The sequence below is a fragment of the Haliotis rufescens genome, unplaced genomic scaffold (assembly GCF_023055435.1).
Source record: "Haliotis rufescens isolate VD_foot unplaced genomic scaffold, xgHalRufe1.0.p SCAF_9, whole genome shotgun sequence".
In the NCBI taxonomy this organism is placed as follows: Eukaryota; Metazoa; Mollusca; class Gastropoda; order Lepetellida; family Haliotidae; genus Haliotis; species Haliotis rufescens.
The window spans coordinates 14481569-14507665 of record NW_025964383.1 but is presented as its reverse complement, the minus strand read 5'-3'; the positions used below and the strand labels follow the sequence as shown (position 1 = coordinate 14507665).

General features: G+C 42.3%; 1 protein-coding gene across 5 annotated transcripts; it reads right to left on the bottom strand.

Moving 5' to 3' along the window:
• Window positions 1-1504: 1504 nt before the first annotated feature.
• LOC124150242 (polypeptide N-acetylgalactosaminyltransferase 5-like) lies at window positions 1505-24350 on the bottom strand. 5 transcript variants are annotated; one of them, XM_046522204.2, is made up of 11 exons: window positions 23685-24350; window positions 20600-20744; window positions 18961-19127; window positions 18559-18723; window positions 16179-16392; window positions 12009-12126; window positions 9877-10062; window positions 8539-8667; window positions 6352-6444; window positions 3684-3803; window positions 1505-1707 (listed from the first exon to the last, which is right to left on the bottom strand). In XM_046522204.2, the coding sequence occupies exons 1-11, from the start codon at window positions 24232-24234 to the stop codon at window positions 1567-1569; spliced, it is 2028 nt and encodes a 675-aa protein (XP_046378160.2). In that variant the 5' UTR covers window positions 24235-24350; the 3' UTR covers window positions 1505-1566. The 5 variants fall into 5 exon arrangements, with proteins under 5 accessions (XP_046378160.2, XP_048246646.1, XP_046378161.2 ...); XM_048390689.1 differs by lacking the exon at window positions 3684-3803; XM_046522205.2 differs by lacking the exon at window positions 8539-8667.
• Between the last annotated feature and the right edge of the window lie 1747 nt (window positions 24351-26097).

Below are 26097 nucleotides of genomic sequence, written 5' to 3'. Positions count from 1 at the left end.
CCGACATGGGTACAATGTGTGAAGCCCATTTCTGGTGTCCCCCGCCGTGATATTACTGGAATATTGCTAAAAGCGGCATAAAACCATACTCACTCACTCACTCACCTTCTTCTTCTTATTGGTGCGGTCAGGTAGCCTAGTAGTTTAAGCGTTCGCTCGTCACGCCGAAGACCCGGGTTCGATTCCCCACATGGGTACAATGTGTGAAGCCCATTTCTGGTGTCCCCCGCCGTGATATTGCTAGAATATTGCTAAAAGCGCGTAAAACCATACTCACTCACTCACTCTTCTTCTTATTATTATTATTATTAAATCATACTCACTCATCCTATCTTTCCGAGGCAAGAGAGTTAACTGACTATAAAAAGTCCAGTTTCCACCTTTGCCGAACAAGGCTGGTATTTTGGAGTTACATTTTGGCTGGACTAACGAGTCTATGCATAGTCCAATCAAAATCGCGTACCGAAATCGCAAAGTGTCATGCAGATTTCGGTCGACTGCAGGAATTGCAAAGCAGGTGCACCGCTAACTCGTTGTCAACAGATATTTTCTATATCTTTTCATGTTTTAAATCAAGGTGCTCACGTGATTTGATGCACTTCGCGATGTAAGACTCGTTTGATCACAATATAGATCTTGATTATCGATCAGCTCGTCTTGACTGGGCGCCACCGTTTTGTTTGAAGCAAATGCAAGTGATACGAGAGGTTGAATCTGATGGGTCAATAGGAGAGGCATAGAATGGACATTACTCGTAACAGCCACTGGTGGCGTTACGATCGAGCCCAGGAATTCCAGCCTAGTTCGGCAAGGGTGGAAACTGGACTTTTATAGTCAGTTAACTCCCTTGCCTCGGGAAGATGTACTCACCCCGGACGGATAAGCTTCGCCCTGTACATATGTACATCTAATTTGCATGAAACGGGACTTCATGCGACCATGTTAAAAACACCCTTAGTTTTTTATTAACATAATTATTTATTTTGTCCGTGATTTTGTGCCCTTGCCTATATGTTGTTCGATAGAGTCTCAGTGGACATTCTTTGCCCGTGTTGTTCAAGTAAAGTATCGTAGCATTATACAGGTTAGAAGCATTAGTAATTAACGAATCATGTCGTAATTCATCGACGTATTTTTATCAACTTTAAATATCACGTTCAAAGTGGCCGCCCTTTGAACACGTGGCCAGTGGTTGGACCTTCACTCGGGTGAGCTCGACATTTTTCGTCAAAAAAACCTCCGGCAGCAGTGGAGTAATACTATTGCATGAATAGACTGTAAACCGTTTATCGCCAGATCCTGCCGCATATAGTTCGTATAACATGACGGACCGTTTTTAAGACAGACAATTCTTTGTTTAACATTAATGAGATTTACACATTGCTTTGAAGACAATCGCAAACCGTAATATTTCCAATATTGAATGTTTTCAATATTATTTCTATTATCTCTTGACGCGTTGATTCAGTATCAGTGAAGGTCCACAACTCTGAGAACAGTAAAATTACAAATAATACCGTTTATTACACAGACATTCAGACTCATGTTTCAGCATATTTACATAAATTAAGTACCATGAATTTGAAACTTAGATTTTGCAAAGTTCCATCTCTGGTTCGCTCCCCCATCACACCTCGTCATCACAAGCGTTGAGTTTTCAGCAACTGTTAAACACTTGTCCGAGGGTTTCAGGTAAAGGGTCTTGGCCTGAAGGTAGATGATGAAGAAAGAGATAAAAAAGAGCATCAACAATATCTTCTGTATATAGGACTCAGTGAGTGAGTTGGGTTTAAAGCCGCTTTTAACAGTATTCCAGTTATATCACGGCGTGTCAGCTAAATGTGGAAAGCCCGAAGTGATGCAGGTCTCAGACCTTTACCACTTCGGTGAAACCCACGAGCACGGGTATGGTGATGACAAACCTAGAAACATAATCAGGGCGAACCGGGATTCGAACCCACAATCATAGGTTTCTGGCGTGTCCAAGGGACGCAACTCTGCACAGCGAATCGCGGCGCCTTAGACGACTGGGCCACCCGTGCACCCAGATGTTTCAATAGAGGAGCAGGGATAGAGGTGACCAAGGTGCGGCGATTCGCAGTGCAGAGTTTCGCCCCTTAGGCGTGCCAGAAATCGATGTTCATAGGTTCAAATCAAACATTCGCTCTAATTATGTTTCTAAGATTTCTACACACCATACCCTTGTTCGAGGGATTAAACCAAAGGTAAATGTTTAAACCTGCATCAGATTAAGTTGAACCCAATCTCACTAAATCAACATTAAATTAAGATTACATTGTGTGCATTGTCAAAAATATCAACACTACTAGCTCTCAATATTCATTAATTTTGGACATTTCTATTTCACAGGTTATAATATGTCTTAATATCAATTAATGAAGAAATAACCCTATTCTCTGTTTTAAATGTTAACGTGTCCCCCGCCGTGTTAATGTTGAAATATTTCTGAAAGCGACGAAACACCCAACTCCCTCACAAATCGTCCGATAGCCTGTTATTTTAAATTTAACATTAGGTGGTGTTTCATCAAGAATGAACCACCTCAAAATTTAAGAACAGAATCGGTTTATCTTCATTTAATCATGAATAAAATTTTCTTTTCTTGAAACGGGTATGTTTTTCTTGATCACGTATTCACTGGAGTGATGCGGTTAGAGTTGGTTATCGTTCATTTAACTACTTGATATTCAGTAACATTGACCAATCAAATCAAGATCAAACTTCAATGTTCTGATAGAATAAACAATAATACACACTACTGACGTGTATCCAGTCGAGGAATCGAATCGAACGTACTCGGGTATGTTGCTTACAAACCCAGAAGCATGATCGGGGCGAATCAGGATTCGAACCCTTGATCCCAAGGGACGCAACTGCCAACAGCGAATCGCGGCGCCTTATGCGACTGGGCCACTCGTGCCTCCTAACCCATCACACATCAAAGAAGCTGACATGGTAAGGTGTGAATGAGTATGGTTTTACGCCGCTTTTGGCAATATTCGAGCAATACCACGGCGGGGGACACCATAAATGGGCTTCACACATTGTACCCATGTCGGGAATCGAACCCGGGTCTTCGGCGTGACGAGCGAACGCTTTAACCACTAGGCTACCCGACCGCCCCTTGGCATTTAGAAGTTGGAATTGTAACTAAGACAAAATGTTATGGATGAGCAACTTCTTTATTACAATTGGGCGACGTTTCGGTGGAGATTCTAACACCGTTATAAAGCATCATGGAAGAGCAACTTCTTTATTACAATTGGGCGACGTTTCGGTGGAGATTCTAACACCGTTATCAAGCATCATTTGCTTGATAACGGTGTTAGAATCTACACCGAAACGTCGCCCAATTGTAATAAAGAAGTTGCTCATCTGCTTGATAACGGTGTTAGAATCTCCACCGAAACGTCGCCCAATTGGAATAAAGAAGTTGCTCATCCATAAAAATTTTGTCTTAAATCCTGTGTTGGCGTGTACCCTATGTCTCCGTCTTTGCATGCGTTCGCGAACACCTGGTATCATCAATGTTGGGTACAGATTCATGGACACATTCTTCTGAAATAATCAGAATCGTGCAATGGAGATCTCGGATGGGTATGGGAAGGGTTTTCATTGACACAAAGCTACTGAATCAGCCTGTGTGTCCAATATCACAGTACCTCCGTATAGGTCCAGTTGTCTGTAGCATTGGCGATGCAATCGTTATGACCAGGTGTTGTCACGCACATCCTTCGAGAGGCCGACACCAACAATACACCAGTCGGGAACAGCTGCCAGTACTGGAAAAAAGGAAAGGAGTCTCATGGGCTAAGTGAGTGAGTGAGTGAGTTGGGTTTAACGCCGCTTTTAACAGTATTCCAGTTATATCACGGCGTGTCAGCTTAATGTGGGAGGAAAGCCCGAAGTGATGCAGGTCTCAGACGTTTACCACTTCGGTGAAACCCACGAGCACGGGTATGGTGCTGACAAACCTAGGAACATAATCGGGGCGAACCGGGATTCGAACCCACAATCATAGGTTTCTGGCGTGCCTAAGGGACGCAACTCTGCACAGCGAATCGCGGCGCCTTAGACGACTGGGCCACCCGTGCCCCCCTCATGGGCCAAGAGTCGTGACGATACTGAAGTACGTGTCCAAGTGATTTACCGTATTCGACGTAATAAGCGCCCAGGGCGCTCTCTCAATTTCAAATAGGGGGGCTCTCATTAGAAAAAAAAATGGAGAAAAAAAAAACAGAGTTGAAAGATTGTAAATTTCGTGGTTTATGCTGACAGCCTGAAATGATACAAAATAGTCTGTGTGTATTATACACGACAGATATATTTATCCAGAATTTAATTGCCCATAATTAAGGTCGCATATGACACACGAGTGCGTATTATACACGAAAAAATAAGTCATGTGTACATTGATCAATCGGAAGGGGTGCTAATTGGGATTGTTTACTAGCCAATATATTAGCAAATATCGCCGTGGGCGCTTATTAGAGCGGGCGCTTATTACGTCGAATACGGTATTTGTCTTTCACGCATCCACATTCCCAGTAGGGTATCCAGGTTACAATATGTCCGTGGGTGCCGTTGTACAAAGCGACCTTAGCGTTAAGGTGATCGTAACTCCCATGCCTTACCATAGACTTACGACAGTCGTAGCGCTAAGGTTGTTTTGTACAACGGCACCTTTGACACTAGTGAAAAGCGTCCTTATAAACCTACTGGCTGTTTGTGTAACTCGATATGGAGTGTTTGAAATTGTGGTAACACCTCGCAGGAGGGCTTACAATCATTGTAAACCCTTGAAAGAACCAAAACTACGAACAGCCTACGAGACGCACGTGCAGATTTCGTGCCATTGCGAGACGCACGTGCAGATTTCGCACCGTTGCGAAACCCACGTGCTGAGGTCACCGGTTTCATTGAACCGAGTTCACGACTGCAGGCGATATTTCATCTCCGATACAGGTTATACATTTGAGAGTTTTTATTACAGTTATTTAACTATAAACGTTGTCTATGCGATGAGTCGGTTTATAAGTTGGACAAACCATGTCTCGAGAGATTACTAGAGATTGTAAATCCTCACATTCGGGAACGTCCATCATGTGAGGGTTTACAATCTCTAGTAATCCCTCGGAGACATGGTTTCTCCTACACATAGTCCCCAGAGGGCAAATGCCACCATACACCAAACACATATGTTAGGTTGGGGAGTGTTTAACGGTTGTTTAACGCCGCACTCAGCAATAATCCAGTCATTTTTGCGGCCTGAAAATAACTGAGGCAAATCTAGTGATCGATATGATGAGCCACGATCCGCGCCGTCGAGTAAGGTGACACCCAATCTTATACGTCACCGAGTGTGAGTACTCGATTCGGTACTCAAGGTTTCCGGGGACCTATTCTACCGCACAGGGTTCTCAAGAGGACATTCATTGCAAGACAAGTATCACAGTGTAACCGTACTTCCTTCAGTCCCAAAAGACATGACCAGCCAATTACGTTGTAAAAGAATAGGATAGTGGTTGACAAGGCAACATCTTCCATGGTGCCATTGGACAGACAGGTAAGCCGGTGAACCCAAAAGGACTTCATGTCCTGGTTCTGTTATAGATTTGTTATTGCCAGTCTAACAAGACTAGAGAGCTTAACGTTACTCCGGATTGATGACTAATATACGGTGTGGGCACCGCCGTCGTATGGCTGGAATATTGCTGAGCGCGACGTTAAACAATAGTGAGTGAGTATAGCATTATTCCAGCAATATCACGGCGGGGGACACCAGAAATGGGCTTCACACATTGTACGCATGTCGGGAATCGAACCAGGGTCTTTGGCGTGACGTGCGAACGCTTTAACCACTAGGCTACCCGACCGCCCCCGTTAAACAATAAACAAACCAAACATATAAAACAACGCCATAATATAGAAATAATCATACTAATGATGATGATGATGATGATAATAATAAAACAATATGCTTTTCATGACACAAATACAATGTCAAAAATAAGATATTGTGACAGCGGTGATGTCCTTTATTCAGAACACGCGCAGTTCTCAACGCTCACCTAAATCTTGAACGCAACGCTGTACCTACTTGCCTTTAAGTGCATGATCATGCAAGCGTAAGATAAGTATAAATACATGTAAATAAACTGCGAATAATAAGTAACAAACGTAGCAGTGCATTCTCGATGTCTATTATCTGAAATACATGTAGTTGCTATGTTGTACGGTTATAGGGAAGTAGATCGGCAAAATGAGAAAAGTTGTATGAGGATGACACTCAAATGAAGAAACCACCAATGCATGTTGTAATTGACGTACCTGGTTATCAGCTGCTTGTTGACAAGGGCGGAGAATAGTTGGTTTCTTGTTGCCCCCAGCTAGGCAGTGAGTTGGTCTGGAAACGCTTCGAATCTGTAGAACACGACGACAGACAGTGAGTGAGTGAGTATGGTTTTACGCCGCTTTTAGCAATATTCCGGCGGGGGACACCAGAAATGGGCTTCACACATTGTACCCATGTCGGGAATCGAACCCGGGTCTTCGGCGTGCCGAGCTAACGCTTTAACCACTAGGCTACCCGACCGCCCCTCGACAGACAGTGAGTTTTGTTCAACACCGCTTTGAATAATAGTTCAACCATATCATGGCGTGGTAGTCTGATGAAGTACAAACTATACGTAGGTAGGTGGTTCGATCATGCCAAAAGACGTTACAAGATGGTACTGTTGTCACTAGGGCCGGGGCGGGTAACTCGGGTACTCGGGTGGGGTGGGTCCTGAGAAGGACTCGGGTATCCACAGGAGTATCCGGACCCGTGGTCAGGCATGTGATATATTGTTTCATGACAAAAACTCACAAAAGCTCAGTGGTTACACTCCCTGTCGCTAATGTTCGCATTTCTTTTCTAACGTTGGTTTGTTGTTTTACGCCGCACTCAGCAATATTCCAGCTACATGACGGCGGACTGTAAATAATCGAGTCTGGACCAGACAATCCAGTGATTAATATCATGAGCATCGATCCACGCAATTTGGATCGATGACATGCATCAACCAAGTCAGCGAGCCTGACCATCCGATCCCGTTAGTCGCCTTTTACGACAAGCATAGTCACCTTTTACGGCAAGCATGGGTTGCTGAAGACCTATTCTACCCCGGAATCTTCACGGGTCCTTTTCTAACGATACACACATTCCTTTTGACTTGCATGTGATTGAGTAAAGATAACGCTTCAGTCAACTTTCGTGTAAGCATGATCTGACCGTTTGATACATGTATCTAGATAGTTTTGGCAAGGGCTGCGGTAAAACAATTCCCAATCAGACATTTTGTTCCCAACTCGAGACCTGCAGTGGGTACCCGGGTAGGGTCGGGTAATAGGGGGTCGGATAGCCGGGTAGTAAATGTGGACTCGTCCCAGCCCTAGTTGTTACCCTGCCTGGTTCTCGGGATAAAGAAGAGAAAACAAGGACTGGTCTGCTCGGGGTCAGCGTAGTGTGTCTGAGTGGGGTATTTATGTTATACTTAAGCAGGATATCTCAGAGGGCTAGCAGTAGCACTATAAACACCTACACTATTCCGGGCTAGTACAAGCAGTCACACGCACGCACACACGCACGCACGCACGCACGCACGCACTCTCATACGTGCATGCACGTTGCGAATTTGTTTGAACACGACGACAGAATTCTTGAAAACGGCGTTAAACTCCTTTTCACCTCACCTCTGATAAATGTTATTTTAATACATAGACGCCAATGAGAATAAACCATCATGAATATGAAACGTCTTTATGACATTTTGAATTACATTGTACAATATTGTATTGTGGCAGATTCGTCATGCCGCTGTATTTGGGTTCCGTGTAGGCCCTTTCGTCGTTCCATATGAGGAGTGGGTGAGTGAGTATGGTTTTTCGCCGCTTTTAGCAATATTCCAGCAATATCACGGCGGGGGTCACCAGAATGGGGTTCACTCCATATGAGGAAGCATTCACGATATTGTCAGGAATCTTGTCGAAGTGTTGAATGGATGTAGCTGCTGTCATGTATCTTTTTAATAAATCGTAAGTAAAAAAAGTATTCATTGCCAAAACATCTTTTAAAGCATTTCATATTTTGCAAACTCCGTTCCGTTATAACTTGTCTTAGAAATAGAGGAATATATACACAAGTACCATGTTGACGGTTCACATTTCATGTCGACTTTACGCTGCTTAATGAACATGAGTGAGTGAGTGAATTCAATTTAAAGTCACGTCGGCAATATTTCAGCCATAATGTGACTTGAACAAGTTATATAATATTTATTAAAAAAACTGTCGACGAAGGACAGTATAATAACTAGCAATATATCACAGATTGCCTTAAAACTAGTTGTAGAACATTGACAATATATCTGATTATTGGGGGACTACACAATATAAAAATGGGGCTATAGATCGCCAGCAACAAGGTTAAAATCGCTTAATGAAATGAAACATGGCATTGAATGGAAACAGCCCCACCTCTCCCGTATTCAAAACCTTGGCGATAGGACACTCCGGGTAGATATTTTCTATATACCAGCGGAAGTCATGACAATGAAGACTGTCCCGCAGTTTCCTCCGGTCCGTCACATCACCATAGTCAATGCCCTGTTAGAATATCTGAATTCATTAAATGATTCATAGTTCTCTTTATAAGATCCAAGCTACAATATGATTTTATTAAGAACACAATTAAGTTGCTGAATACACGGAACCTATCATGTTCAAGATCTCACCAACCAAATGTGTCGAATGAACTTAGCGACACTTCTGGTATCCGAACTACCAGTGCCTTCTGATTGAGGAACAAATGAAACATGTCGAAATATGCTTTATAGGATGTGCCAGACTTTTAGAGTATGTTGTTTCATGTGTTTCTTATGTTCATATCAAGAAAACTGAATACCATTCGTGAAATGCGAACACTAGAACTTGTCCCGCAGCCAGCCTAAAATAAATGGACTTAATCAATATGCAATGAATGACATCAAATCATAATTGTCTTTACAATGAAACAGGGTTACCGCAAGTAGATCCAACTGTTCATTCATCTTTGATACCAGCTGAAATTATCGTTTTGCCTTCCAGACCCGTGAAGATTCCGGGATAGAATAGGTCTTCAGCAACCCATGCTTTCCGTAAAAGGCGACTAACGGGATCGGGTGGTCAGGCTCGCTGACTTGGTTGATGGATGTCATCGATCCCAATTGCGTGGATCGATGCTCATGATACTAATCACTGGATTGTCTGGTCCAGACTCGATTATTTACAGACCGCCGTCATATAGCTGGAATATTGCTGAGTGCGGCGTTAAACTACAAATCAACCAACCAACCGATTGCCTTCCTCTGTTGGATTTGTGTTGGAAACGTTGTGTCTGATCTTGTGTGCAGTATTCCAGCTGTACATGTCCGGCTTGGAAATAGTCGTGTCCGGGCCAGGAAATTCAATGATTGATAATATGAGCAACGATCCACTCCATCGGGGTACGATGACATGTAATCAACCGTACTTGACCACCAGATCAATAGAGTCACCTCTTACGATCAGCATTGGACGATGAGGACCTATTCTAACAAGGATCACCACGGGTGAGTTGGAGTCTGAGATGCCCTTCATAAAGGTCCGACGAGTGAGTGAGTATGGTTTTAAGCCGCTTTTAGCAATATTCAAGCAATATCACGGCGGGGGACACCAGAAATGGGATTCACACATTATACCCATGTCGGGAATCGAACCCGGGTCTTCGGCGTGACGAGCGAACGCTTTAACCACTAGGTTACCCGACCGCCCCTGTCCGAGCAGTGTAGTATTTACCGGCGACAATCTGTTAGCCTCGTAGAAATAGTGTTTGTACTCGTCGAGCCAGACTTCGGCAACCCGTATGGAGTTGGTCAAGGAAGGCTTCCCACCTCTGTGCCACTTTATTGGATTAACATTGCGGAATACATGAGCGACGTGGGAACACGGTAAAACCTCCAGGGTTCCGTTACACATCCATATCTGAAAATACAGTACGATTATGTCACTGTGTACATTACTATTCAGAAGTTTATTCCTGCTATGACCGTTTTGGTACTAACATGTTCAACTAGCAGTCATTAGAAACGGATAGCTCTTAATATCTCAATTATAAAGTAACGAAGAAAGACAAGTTCTAAGTGTGTGTAAAGGAGTTTGTGTGTTTTTATAGGTTTAGAATTTTAGGGTTTATTGGCAGCTTGTTTGTTGTACTTTGTTAGATGCGGCCAAGTAGGCCTGTTTTGATTAGATATATGCCTAGTGCTTTAAAGGTTTTTAAGTCATTTAGGGGGTTCAGTACAGTTGCTAGTGTCATTTGATTGTTGCAGTTTAGTGTGGATTGGAGTGTTGTTCTGTGTTGCTGGTAATGTGTGCAATATAGTATTACGTGTTCGGGCGTTTCTTTTAAGTTGCAGTGGGGGCATTTACCGGTTTGATGTTTTTTAATTTGGTGCAGGTCGGAGTTTAACTTAGTGTGGCCTGTTTGTAGTTTAGTTATTACTCTGTCATTTCTTTTGGTTTTATGATGGATTTTTGTTTTTTTTGAGTGGCTTTTGTAGCAGGTGTTTTAGTTTGCATAGTTATTTTGCCACTTTTTGAGGATTTTTTCCTTTGTGATACTTTTAATTTCGTTTTTTAATATTGGTGGGTTGATGCTCACTTCTTCTAATTTTAGTGCTGATTTGGCTGCTTTGTCAGCGTGTTCGTTGCCAAACACCCCAACGTGGGCAGGGATCCAAACTATTTCTATGTCGTTAACTAGTTTACGTAGATTGTTGGCGCTTTTGATTATCTGTTGTATTAGTTTTGGGCGCTTTTTTGTGTTTTTGTTTTTTATGGCCTGGAGCCACTTAATGAGTCTGAAAGGATTAGGTTTGTTTTTTTGTCTATTTATTTGATCGCTGTACAGGGCTGTTACTATCCCCATTAATTCGGCTGTGAAAATTGATTGATTATTTGGGAGCCTATATGATTGTGTTTCTTTTGGGGGTTTGTTGATATGGATGCCGAATCCTGTGCGTTTTGAGCCCGGGTCAAAGGACCCGTCTGTGTAAATGTGACACCAATTTGGCCATTTTTCTTGAATGTATGCTAGTGTGATGGATTTAGCGGTATTTGGATCAGTTTCTTTATTTAGTCTGGTGGAGAGAGATATGTCGATTTGGGGAGAGGGGGTCCCTTGATCTCACCAAAGCGATATCTCCTGTGGGAGCCAGTTTTGGATGATAAATATTTCTTGTTCATGTACATTTCCATTTTCGTTTTGTCACACAACACTGCACGTTTGTTTAGGTCATTCTTAAGTGAGTTAGGTTTTTCAGCACTGAAGTAAACTTTCAGTTTAATCACGACAGGCTACACAATACAATGTGTGCAGTCATTAGTTAATGTGGGGAATAGAACGCGGTCCTTCGACGTGACGATCAACACACTATCTATGATCAGTAAGTGGGCTTTAAATCAACCTTTCAGTATTCCATTTTTATATCCGAAGTTTCACGGAGACTCGTTACACTTGTCTGGAGTAAAAAACAAAACGATGGATACTGAAGTAGGCAGCCATTTTGACAGCTATCAGATGACGCCAACGAACCGAGTTACTTCCCTTTACCAAATGCATTCAAATAAACATTGTTCATTTCAGTTCAACGATGCTTGTGCGGGATAAGCAAGGTACCTAAGGTGTGTTCCGATTGATTTCTCAGAGGGCTACATGAGCGGGCTGTATGGAAAATATTTGCCCGCTCCCTAACCAATCAGAATCCAGTACTATAATGTAATTATAAGGTGAGATAAATTGTAGTGGTCAAGAAGTACCCGTCACTGCATGCCATTGACCGAACATCTCACGAACATCATCGGTCATTCAAGTCATTTTCTACGATAAACGAACATGGTACGAGACACACTCATAATGTGAATCCTACTTTGAAAGACAGTTCCATGTTCTCTGCGCCCCAGTACAAGAGTCCCGGGTCATACGTTCCCAGAGTTGTGAACCAGTGTTTGTCTATAGCAAACAACCCGCCAATCATTGTGGGGGATCTGCAAATAAATGAAGCAACACAATTTATATATTACCGATTCAACTATTAATACAAATGAATCAATATTACTGATTCAACTATTAATGCAATCAGTATATTACCGATTCAACTTTTAATGCAATCAATATATTACCGATTCAACTATTAATGCAATCAATATATTACAGTTTCAACTATTAATGCAATCAATGAAATACGGATTCACTACTAATACAATTAATGTATTACCGATTCAACTATTAATGCAATCAGTATATTACCGATTCAACTATTAATGCAATTAATGTATTACCGATTCAACTATTAATGCAATCAATATATTACTGATTCAACTATTAATGCAATCAATGAAATACGGATTCACTACTAATACAATTAATGTATTACCGATTCAACTATTAATGCAATCAGTATATTACCGATTCAACTATTAATACAATTAATGTATTACCGATTCAACTATTAATGCAATCAATATAATGCCGATTCAACTATTAATACAATTCATATATTACCGATTCAACTATTAATGCAATCAATATATTACCGATTCAACTATTAATGCAATCAAGATATTACTGATTCAACTATTAATGCAATCAATGAAATACGGATTCACTACTAATACAATTAATGTATTACCGATTCAACTATTAATGCAATCAGTATATTACCGATTCAACTATTAATACAATTAATGTATTACCGATTCAACTATTAATGCAATCAATATATTACCGATTCAACTATTAATGCAATCAATATAATGCCGATTCAACTATTAATACAATTCATATATTACCGATTCAACTATTAATGCAATCAATATATTACCGATTCAACTATTAATGCAATCAATATATTACTGATTCAACTATTAATGCAATCAATATATTACTGATTCAACTGTTTATGCAATCAATATATTACCTATTCAACTATTAATGCAATCAATATAATACTTATTTAACTATTAATGCAATTAATGAAATACGGATTCAACTATTAATACAATTAATGTATTACCGATTCAACTATTAATACAATCAATATATTACCGATTCAACTATTAATACAATTTATATATTACCGATTCAACTATTAATGCAATCAAACATATTACCGATTCAACTATTAATGCAATAAATATATTACTGATTCAACTATTAATACAATTTAAATATTACCGATTCAACTATTAATACAATCAATATATTACCGATTGAACTATTAATACAATCAATATATTACTGATTCAACTGTTAATGCAATCAATATATTACCGATTCAACTTTTAATACAATCAATATATTACTGATTCAACTATTAATGCAGTCAATATATTATCGATTCAACTGGTAATGCAATCAATATTTGATCATATTAACGGGATTAACCAACGGGCTGTCTATTCCTCCTATAATTTTACAATGCACAATCGATTCAACAATTAGAATGCGTTCTGTATATTACAGGTTCAACCACTCACGCTTCACATGCGACACATTAATGTTATTTCGATCCATGTTTCACAGGTTGAACAATACTGTAGAAGTCAACTCCACACCGAGCTTGCAGGTAAGCGAGGACAAGGCTGACTAATCAATCCTCTTTTTGGGCAATTTTAGTTTGATTTACAGCAGAAATATTTATATTAAAATCAACCAGGAGAGTATTATGAGCTCACTTCAAAGGATGAGGGATGCATCTGTTGAAACAGAGCATGATCATCATTGTAAGTTAATAACAACTCTCGAGTGAAAGTTTCCCACACGCAAATACTCTCATGTGACAAAGAAACGCTTATATACTGAACCGCAAAAGAAACGTCACCCCAAGTAATATTGCATGATAAGTTGTCATTTAAATATCTGGGTAACTTTTGTCAAAGTTTCTAAAATTTAACATGGCCTTGTCTGGAAAAATGAAATTTGATGGTAAAAAAACAAAAGGAGATGACAATAAAACCGATTGCCCAAACGCATCACGGCATGGTAAGCCGATGCACGTGAGTTCCGTGCAAATTGAAATGCACATGCGTTCCCCCATTTCTTGCCCTATAAAAATCCACCCAGATCGGATAACATTCATTCGTTATTGAAATGCTGCCACATGCCAAGATTAACATGAAATCAGCGACACCAAGCCGATGGACGATTGCAAGCTGGGCAAACCGCCCGGTAAGTAGCGAATGCATTTCAATCAAGAGAGAGAGCTCAAGAGAGAGAGAGAGAGATCAAGAGAGAGAGAGAGAGAGAGAGAGATCAAGAGGGATCAAGAGAGAGAGAGAGAGACTCATGGGGTGGTCCGAGCAACATGGTGCGGGGTAGAATTGGTGATGCCCAGAGGGTCGGCCCTGTGGTCTTCCAGAACATTGGTCCCGGGAGAGGCAATAGTGTCACAGCAGCTCGGAACATTGATCAAGTCCTGAGACCACACGCCATACCTCATTTGGCACGTCGCCGCAACCACGAGTTTCAGCATGATCACGCCTGTGCCCTCACTACGAGAGTAACAAGAGACTTCCTCCAGCATAATGGCATGCAGTGGCCTGCCCTCAGTCCCGATTTAAACCCCATTGAGCTCCTGTGGGACGAGATTCAAAGACGGCTGAATGACGTCCTACCAAGGCCGACAACTGCAGCTGAACTGCGTCAGGCGTTCCTCAGAGTGTAGACTCAAGTGCCTATGGCCTTCATCAACCGCCTCATCCATTCCATGTATCTACGTTGCACGGCAGTCATCAATGCACATGGCGGACACACGAGATACTGTCATGTGATGCCATTTTCTCAGACTACTGTTGTGTTTCTTTTAAGAACATTTGACACTTTAATTTTAACCTTGATGATTAGTTTTGCCAAGTTTCATCTTTTTAATATGTCTCAAAGTATGTTTACAGTGTTTGGACAAATAGGGTTTCTCATATACTACGTATCTATCCATATGCATGGTGACGTTTCTTTTGCGGTTCAATATGTACTCAACAAAAAAGGTCCGTGACACCAATATTTTAGTGTATTTTTCAAACAAGTAAAGTTTGGTTGTCAGTATTGCAGTACATGTATGGAATCAAGTCACAAACACGCAACTGCTACATAAAAGTATGCATTCCATGCAAAAGTTGACTTTTATGCAAGCCCCATGCATTTCACGACCCAAGAATGGTTATAGAAACATATGCGTTAACGGAATTCCATGTGCATTGTTTAGCATCGTGCTGACAACAACCACTCAGAAAAACAACCAAATTACGCAATTATCCAACATTACGAAATGCCACGCCTGTCCGAAAATGAGCGTCTGCGAGCCATTGGTATGTTTGAAGCAGGATCGAGTCAACGTGATGTTGCAAGACAATTTAACGTCAACAGAAAGACCATGCAGTCAGAGGCCACGCGTAACCAGTAATCGAAATCGATTCCAGTCAGCAACAGTGACTGCAATTTGCATCCCTGGCCTCCGACGAATATCTTCACAAACCGTACGTCGTCGCCTCAGATGTGCAGGAATTGTCGCCAGAAGACCAACCAGACGTCCCATTTTGACAGGAAACCACCGTCAAACACGTCTGCAGTGGTGCAGACAGCGTCTACGCTGTATGGCCATGCAGTGGGGACAAGTTCTATTCACTGACGAGTCTCGTTTTCACCTCAGCCACAGCGATGGACGGATTCGAGTGTACCGCCGTCGAGGTGAACGTTACGTCAATCATTGTGTCATGGAAGAAGATCGGTTCGGGGGCGGCAGCGTTATGGTATGGGGTGGGATTACAGCAAGACAGAGGACACATTTGATAGTGGTAGAGGGAAATCTCAATGGACAGCGCTACCGCGACGAGATCATCGGCCCTGTTGTTCTACCGTTTTTGCGTCGTCATGGCCCAGGCATTACCTTTCAACACGACAACGCCTGGCCTCGTATTGCTCGACTTGTTTAGGATTCTCTTCAACAAAAAAACCTGAATGTCATTCCCAATGTCACAGGAACTTTTGTTGTTCAGTATATAATATGCTTCAGCAATGTATAGTGTAGTTTATATCAAGTTACCTGATAGGTTCAGTGGGTGTTTTCAAGGTGTTTCTTCTGTCTTTGCTGACGTGCTCCCAGTGGAATTTTAACTGCTTCCATCTAAACACCCCTAAACGCTTGGTTGTATTCAGAATACCTGTTCCGAAATGTTCTGAATGGATCACGTCAATCATTGGGATCGGTACAGTCTTTGGATTCCTCTGAATGCGATCTAGTAGTGGCTCCAACCAACCTACGAAATAGTGGGCACATGACTTAAGTACTTCAAATGTATTTTCAGTAAAGCATTGATATGGAGTTAGTCTGTTAGTTTTGATTTCTATGTATATGACCTGTCCATACATCTGGTCGTGCATGTTTGTACAATAATAGTCGTGGCGGTCGGGTAGCCTAGTGGTTAAAGCGTTCGCTCGACACGCCGAAGACCCGGGTTCGATTCCCAACATGGGTACAATGTGTGAAGCCCATTTCTGGTCCCCCGCCCTGATATTGCTGGAATATTGCTAAAAGCGGCGTAAAACCATACTCACTCACTCACTCACTACAATAAGAGTCCCTTCGTAAAATCTTGTGTTATAAGCCTTACCTTCTCTCACGATCAAGGTGGAACGATATACTCATAAAACAGCGATTTGATAGTGTAGAATGTACTCTCTTCACTTTTGTTTGTTTTCTTGTACCATATCTACACTCATGGTCCTGCATTAGTTTGGGCTTTCCCCCCACATAAACCTGACATGCCTAGACTGCTGTTCAATGTGGCGTAAACCAAACTCTTGTCATAGAGAAACGTATACATGATGAGGTGAGGTGAGGTGAGGTGAAATAGGGTTTAATGTCATGTCCAAGATTATTTCACTTATATAGCGACGTGCAAGCACGTGTGTGTATGACTGCTTGTACTAGTCCGGACTAATGCCGATTTATAGTGCTAGCTCACTGATATACCATGCCACAGTTTAAGATGAATACCCCACTCAGACACAGCTGCAGTATACTGACTCCGAGCCGACCAGTCCTTGTTTTAGCCCCTTAATGCCGAGCACCAGACAGGGTAACAACAAGTACCATCTTTTAACGTCTTTTGGTATGACGCGGCCGGGGATCGAACCCGGACCTTCCGCTCTCCGGACGGACGCTCTTCCTCTAGACCACAGAGGCGGTTGTATACATGATGAACTAACCGTGAGACATTGATCGTTTGATCAATGTGACTGACGCCGACTGCTGAGGAAGTTTAAAGCACACACAATGAACAGCTTGTATTCATGGCTTGGAAACAGCCGACGTTTAGCGTTACTGAGTGTTTCATGTACAATACAAGTGGCTCGTAAAGGGACACGTATAGCCGTATTGGGACATATATCGACGTTATTGCGAATTCCACAGGCGCATTTTGTATTCTAATGGCCACCATCCTGGTGTCGCGTTCCCTGTGTTCTTTACGTCGACACCATTCTGGTTCCGTTTGGCAACAACCATGATGCTTGGTCTCAATACCGTGTTTGTTATATAGCTAGTATCATGATAGTTATTGTTTAGTATTAATAATATATAATGCATTGATAAAGAGGCTGACTTCCAGCTTATATGGAAGCTTAACGGCGCTGCATAATATTATTATCCTATCATTATCAGAGTGCACTCGAGTCTCACTTCCCTCGGGAGTATTCAAACAAAGCTACAAAGATTAACAGTCATGCTACCATTTGCTTCTGTATGTGTTTATTCAATATTAGTGAACATTTACAGTAAAGTACGGTTATAACGAACTCAATGGGACTACTAATTTTAGTTCGTTATAACCGTAGTTCGTTATAAGCATATATACAGCATAACTACAGCAAATAGTCGGGACCAAAAAAGTAAGTTCGTTATATCCGTCAGTTCGTTATAAGCGTGTTCGTTATATCCGTAGTTTACTGTATATACTACACAAAAGAAGTTAAAGAATGTCCGTTGTTTCATATTACTAACGGTCTTGCATGTCATGACAGATTAACTTTAGTAATAACCTCGCGTTCTTTTACTTCTTTTGAGTGGTATATATTACACGCATTTTCAAATGTATTCACGAATTAAAACATCATGAATTAAAATATGTTTTGAAGACTTTTTTGTCAACAAGGTTAAATCTTTCAAATGGCACAACAAACAGAAATGGAATCACCCAAAGCTGACAAGTTTTCTGTTCAGTAAAAGGGATTGGCGTAAAAAACATCAAGCAAAGTGCCTTATGCACGTGTAACTAGATCCACCACGTGATTGGAAAGTAATTATGTATAAGCACTTGAATAATTTGTTTTGGCATTTAAGTGTCATTTCTGAACAAACATATTATGCAGAATAGATGCTTCTTAGTGCTAGACCACATTGAGAAATATAGCAAAATACCAACCTGGGTAGCATTCGATATGGGAGTCAAGAAACACCAGTATCGGACTAGTGGCAACGTCATATCCGGCCAGCCTCGCTCTGATTAACCCCTGGTGTTTCCTCAGTCTGACAATTTTGACCTTCCCAAGTTTTGACATGTACTTTTTCAAAGGGCTCATCAGATGCTCTGGAGGACAACATGAACGTACATATATACAGGTAGCGTTTAATAGTAACACTTTTAAAGGGTTTTTGTCTTTTCTTTGTATTTGTACGCTTCATAACCGAACCTGGTGAGGGAATTCGTGCAAAGACATTGCTGTGATCTGTTGCGATATGTTTGACCATGGGAGAAATTTAGCAACAAATGTATCTATCCACAACTTGAACAAACTATAAACAGTTTTAGTTTATGCTCTAGTACCTTGAGTTGATGCATCATCAACCAGAATTATCTCCCTTACAAGGTGTGAAGGAGAGCGGTCAAGGACGCTGTGAACAGATCTCAGGAGAGTGGACCAAGCCTCGTTGTGGAAGCAGATGATGACACTCGCTGGAGGTAGATCGACTGGATACACACGTGACTTGCATCTGTGAAATGTATGGCATTACTTTTACAATTGATATTTTTGTTATTATGCACAGAATGACGGCAATCCACGCCCTGATGGATAAATCATGCACCAGTGAACATCAGGCCGAATGTTTGTCTACATACTCAGTAACCATGTTTAAAGTACCCATAATACATGTCGGGAATACCCATTAAAAGATTTAAAGTGTACACAAAATACATTTATAATATTCACTTATGTTTAGAATACTCTCTCCATGTTTAAAGTACACACAATACACATCTACACTAATTACTAACCATATTTAGAGTACACACAAAACACATCTACAATACCCAGTATCCACGTTTAAAGTAAAAAAACACACATCTACAATGCCCACTAACCATGTGTAGAATACTAACTATACACGTCCAGAATACTCACTTACCACGTTTATGTACACACAAAACACGTCTACAATGCCAACTAACCCTGCTTAGAGTACCCATAATACACGTCTAGAATGCTAACTACCCACGTTTAAAGTACACACAAAACACGTCTAGAATGCTAACTACCCATGTTTTAAGTACACACTAAACACGTCTATAATGCTAGCTACCCATGTTTAGAGTACACACAAAACACGTCTACAATGCTAACTACCCATGTTTAGAGTACACACGAAACACGTCTACAATGCTAACTACCCATGTTTAGAGTACACACAAACCACATCTACAATGCCCTCTTGCCATGTTTAGAGTACCAATAATACACGTCTAGAATGCTAACTACCCATGTTTAGAGTACCCATAATACACGTCTACAATACCCACAGATAGAATACCAACGCAATAGAACAAACAACATTAACTATTCGGCTCTAAAGACAAAATAGCTGCGTAAACTTGAATGGTTCATTGAAAGTCAGTGATGGCACCAGGTATCATTGAACATCCAAGAATATGAAGATTACTCAACAGGAAAGTCCAAATACCCACTAGCTATGATTGGGATATCCACTGATCGGTTTGGAATACCCACTATCCGTGCTTGAATCATATCTGTATCACAACGAGATATAGAACTTTCTATCCTAAATGTTCCAGTATGAGAGTGAGTGAGTGAGTGAGTTGGGTTTAACGCCGCTTTTAACAGTATTCCAGTTATATCGCGGCGGGATGTGGGAGGAAAGCCCGGAGTGATGCAGGCCTCAGACGTTTACCACTTCGGTGAAACCCACGAGCACGGGTTGTTCCAGTATGAGGGGCGGTCGGGTAGCCTAGTGGTTAAAGCGTTCGCTCGTCACGCCGAAGACCCGGGTTCGATTCCCGACATGGGTACAATGTGTGAAGCCCATTTCTGGTGTCCCCCGCCGTGATATTGCTGGAATGATGCTAAAAGCGGCGTAAAATCAAACTCACTCACTCACTGTTCCAGTATGAAATATAAAAAGCGGCTCTTTTGTTTTGTAATTACACGTGACACGCCTCACATACATACTCATCCAGCCTACTGTCTGGGAGACGCCGATGCACGGAGATTCGGTCGCTCACCATCTGGTTGAATCTGTTCCTTCTCCGTCCTTCTGTCCACTGCAAGATCTCTTCCTCCTTTGGTGAGTACCGGTACTCAACACCCCACTCACCTACCAACCAATGCTGCGGAATGTAACTGTAGGTATATGTAACCTTGCATTATCCCACATCAACTGAAATTGCTAACGTACATTTTGTGGCCCGTGAAGATCCGTGGTAGAAAAGGTCTTCAGCAACCCATGCTTGCCGTAAAAGGCGACTAACGGGATCGGGTGGTCAGGCTCGCTGACTTGGTTGATGCATGTAATCGTATCCCTATTGCGTGGATCGATGCTCATGATGTCAATTACAAGCTTGTCTGGTCCAGACTCGCTTATTTACATACCGCCGTCATATAGCTGGAATATTGCGGCGTTAAACAACAAACAAACAAACAAACAACAATACATGTATGTTTACGGCGGTCTGTACATATTGGAATCTGGACCACACAGTCAAGTGAGTGAGTGGGTGAATGAGTATGTTTTACGCCGCTTTTAGCAATATTCCAGCAATATCACGGCGGAGGACACCAGAAATGGGTTTCACACATTGTACCCATATGGGGAATCGAATTCGGGTCTTCGGCGTGACGTGTGAACGCTTTAACCACTAGGCTACCCAAATGCCCCGACGATCAAGTGATCGATATGATGAGCATACATATATATATCCACGCAATTGAGATACGAAGACATGAAACCAACCGAGTCACCCTGTCTTAACATTACGTCGCCTCTTACGACAGGCATAAGTTGCTTGGAACCCAAGTATATCCCTACCCAAAATCTTCTCCGTGTGTACCCTTGTTAAAGTGTATTCTAAATAGTGAAAAATGGGTCACTTTGTCTGAATCCTTTCTTCACATGTTTCAGTTAAAAACACTATATATTGTTTGTTTGTTTGTTGTTTAACGCCACAATCAGCAATATTCCAGCTACATGACGGCTTTCTGTAAATAATCGAGTCTGGACCAGACAATCCAGTGATTGACTTCATGAGCATCGATCCACGCAATTGGGATCGATGGCATGCTTCAAACAAGTCAGCGAGTCTGACCACCCGATCCCGTAAGTCGCCTCTTACAACAAGCAAAGTCGCCTTTTACGACAAGCATGGGTAGCTGAAGACCTATTCTACCCCGGATCTTCACGGGTCCGCACTATATATTGAAAAAGGTGCCTTCATAAAAATTACCGAAAAAATAAATGCAAATAGTAATCAGTGTTGGCACTATTAACAATTGTTCTGTGCGATTCACAACGAGACACAGAGATTGATAGCCTGATAGTAAAGGACGGGGTTGACAATAACCGAAAGCAATCGGGGAGAAATAAGTCATCAAACGATTCAGTGAATGAGTAAGTTTAGTTTGACGCCAGTTTGAACAGTATTCCAGTTATATCACGGAGTGTCAGCTTACTGTTGAAGGGAAGCAGTATGTGATTATGGTGCAGGTCTCAGACGTTTCCCACTCTGGTAAAACCACGAGCACGGGTATAGTGCTGACAACCCTAGAAACATAATCGGGGCGAACCGGGACTCGGCCCAACGATCATAGGTTTTTGGCGTGACCAAGGGACGCAACTCTTCACACCGAACGAAAGTAAAAGCATGAGTGAGTGAGTGAGTTGGGTTTAACGCCGCTTTTAACACTATTCCAGTTATATCGCGGCGTGTCAGCTTAATGTGGGAGGAAAGCCCGAAGTGATGCAGGTCTCAGACGTTTACCACTTCGGTGAAACCCACGAGCACGGGTATGGTTCTGACAAACCTAGAAACATAATCGGGGCGAACCGGGATTCGGGTCGAACCGGGATTCGGGTCGAACCGGGATTCGGCCCAACGATCATAGGTTTTTGGCGTGACCAAGGGATGCAACTCTTCACTCCGAACGAAAGAAAAAGCATGAACCGAGGATTTAATTTAATATCAAAATGTAACGATATTTAAAATTCAGGTATTTTTGTTTTTGGTCTACGAGCAAGGATATTGTGCAGCTTCCAATACTTTAAATAATTGAAACATACTATATGATTATGTTGATATTTATATATGAATGAACATGTATATACATGTATGCTATTACATCAGATATGACATGAAAGTGATGTATGTACATCATATCAACTTTAGGCTAATAAAGAGTGAGTTGGGTTTAACAGTATTCCAGTTATATCACAGCTTAATGTGGGAGGAAAGCCCAAAGTGATGCAGGTCTCAGACGTTTACCACTTCGGTGAAACCCACGAGCACGGGTATGGTTCTGACAAACCTAGAAACATAATCGGGGCGAACCGGGATTCGAACCCACAATCATAGGTTTCTGGCGTGCCCAAGGGACGCAACTCGACGACTGGGCCACCCGTGCCCCCTTGCTAATAAAGAGAAGAGCAGTAGTAATTGTTCACATTGACAAAAGGGCAATGAGGACAACTGTGACACTCTCAAACAACATAAACATGGGAATTGAAACAAACTAAAATATAGTAGCGATTCAGTGAGTGTGGTTTTACGCTTAAGTAATATTCCAGCAATATCACGGCGGGGTTTACAGAAATGGGCTTAACACATTGTACCCATGTCGGGACTGAACACATGTTTGTTTGTTTGTTGTTTAACGCCGCACTCAGCAATATTCCAGCTATATGACGGCGGTCTGTAAATAATCGAGTCTGGGATCGATGACGTGCATCAACCAAGTCAGCGAGCCTTTTACGACAAGCAGAGTCACCTTTTGCGGCAAGCATGGGTTGTTGAAGACCTATTCTACCCCGGAATCTTCCCGGGTCGACTGAACACATGGAAACCGTCACGTGCCTTACCTGGACCAGCTGATGAGCGAGATTATTCGTTGATGTTTATATTTACATTCATTTTATTATTTGCAGGTTTTCATATATTTCTTGTGTCCCCCGCCGTGATATTGCTGGAATATTGCTAAAAGCGGCGTAAAACCATACTCACTCACTCACTAATACGGACAGATCAACTAACGTCCCTTGTCTTACCTGGACCATTCTCCGGACTGTGCTCCACAAACGGAGGATATGTCACATTACTGTCCTCTCCTCCATATTCCTCCACGTAATACTCCACACTCTGTGTGTTCTGTGTATGTTGGACAGGTTGCTCTAAAGCTTTTCCCGAGTGCACATCCTTCCTTATGTCCCTTACTGCTGTGTTCACATCCTTCTGGCTGTCTCTGACTGCTGTGTGCTCATCCTTCTGGCTGTCGGTTACTGTTGTGTGCACATCCTTCCTTATGTCCCTTACTGCTGTGTGCACATCCTTCTGACTGTCTCTGACTGCTGTGTGTACATCCTTCTGGCCGTCTATTGCAGCCGTGTGTATATATGTCTGTACATCCGTCTGTTGAGTATCACCAATGTGATGTAGTACATCATCATTGTCATACCTCCTCTTAACGCCACCTCTATAAAATATTTCATCATGAAATGTTAAAAGTGCGTTTTTCAGAAACGTCCCTGCTGCATATAAAGACACCAGCAGGAAACAGATGAATACCGTCTTGGGTGAGGCTCGTAATTGACGCTTCATGTTACTCTGTAACTATGAAGAGATCATCAAGATCAGTATTGAATCACTTATGTGTTGACAACGATCATATATATATACACACACATATGTAGTCAACGTTGATAGGTGACCTGGTCTTTGTGTATTTCAGCAGCTGTATGAGCAAACATGTGGCAGATGTTCGCCAAGGGGCTCAGTAAGCCATCAAATGCTGTGACAAATTGATTTCTTAACCGTGCTCACATTGTGTCTTCGCGTACATAATCAATGCATTACAGCGCACATTGATAAGATCATACTTGTCCAAAATATTATATCAACAGATATACACTGAAAGGCAAAAGAAAAGTCATGTGGATTTATCGTATAAATTAATATCTTAATTTTCAAATGCTTATATATGTAAGTAAAGACATCGGAGACCCAGTGTTTGACCCACATGAAATTAACAGCCAGGGGAATGATTTTCCGAATTGTGAATTTGGGGAGGCACCAGAAACATCACAGCTGGGGGGTTCAAAATTCGTACCTGGTGTGGCCACCACGGGCGTTGACTACAGCCACACATCTCCTGTTCATTGAGTGGACTAGCCTGTTGATGAAGGCCATTTGAATATGGGCCCATATCCTCAGGAACGCTACACGCACTTCTGCTGCAGTTGTCGGCCTTGGGCGTACGTCGTTGAGTCGGCGTTGGATCTCATCCCACAAGTGTTCAATGGGATTGAAATCCGGACTGAGGGCAGACCAAGGCATGATTTGGATGTTGTGCTGCTGGAGGAAGTCCCTGGTGACTGGCAGTGTGGGGACGGGCGTTGTTTGCTGAAAGGTGTGGTGTTGATGACAGGCAACAAAAGGCACGATATGGGGTCTGAGGACTTGGTCAATGTAGCGGAGAGCTGTGATGCCATTACCCCTGCCTGGACCAATATTCTGAAAGACCACAGGTCCCACTCTCTGGTTCAGTCCGATTCCACCCCAGACCATGATGCTTGGGCCGCCCACGGGTCTCGTTCCATAACAAGAGCATCAGCTTAACGTTTGCCCCTCCTTCGCCAGACCCTGACTCTGCCATCCACCCTTGAAACACAGTTGAGACTTTCATCAGTGAAGATGATTCTTCTCCATTGATGTTGACGCCAATTTTGATGCTGCCTGGCCCATTGCAGTCGGATGGGTACACGAGCAGGACGGTGGCACGAGATGTTGTTGGCAGTTAGGCAACGTCGGACTGTACGGTCACTGATAGCACGCTGGTGGTTGCCAATGGTTTGCCGAGCTGTTTCAGTGGCCAATCGGAATCGGTTCTGTAGATGTTGGCGTATCATGAACCGATCTTGTCTGGGAGCAGTGACTCTAGGAGGACCGCCTCCGTGGTCTAATGGTAGAGCGTCCGCCCGGAGAGCGGAAGTTCCGGGGTTCGATTCCCGACCGCGTCATACCAAAGGACGTTAAAAGCTGGTACTTGCTGTTACCCTGTCTGGCGCTCGGCATTAAGGGGCTACAACAAGGACTGGTCGGCTCGGAGTCAGTATACTGTGTCTGAGTGGGGTATTCATGTTAAACTGCGGCAGGGTATCTCAGTGAGCTAGCACTATAAATCGGCATCAGTCCGGACTAGTACAAGCAGCCACACAAACACACACACGTACATGCACGTCGCTATATAAGTGCCATAATCTTGGACGCGACGTTAAACCCCATTTCACCTCACCTGACTCTAGGACGACCACCACGCGGTCGGTCGTCGGTGAGTGAGTGAGTGAATATTGCTTAACGCCGCATCAGCAATTTTGCAGCTATTCGCGGCGAGAAATGTCTTTTGTGTAGTCAGATATCAACCAAGAGAATAAAAGTGATGTTGAAAATCAGTAAAATCTCAGT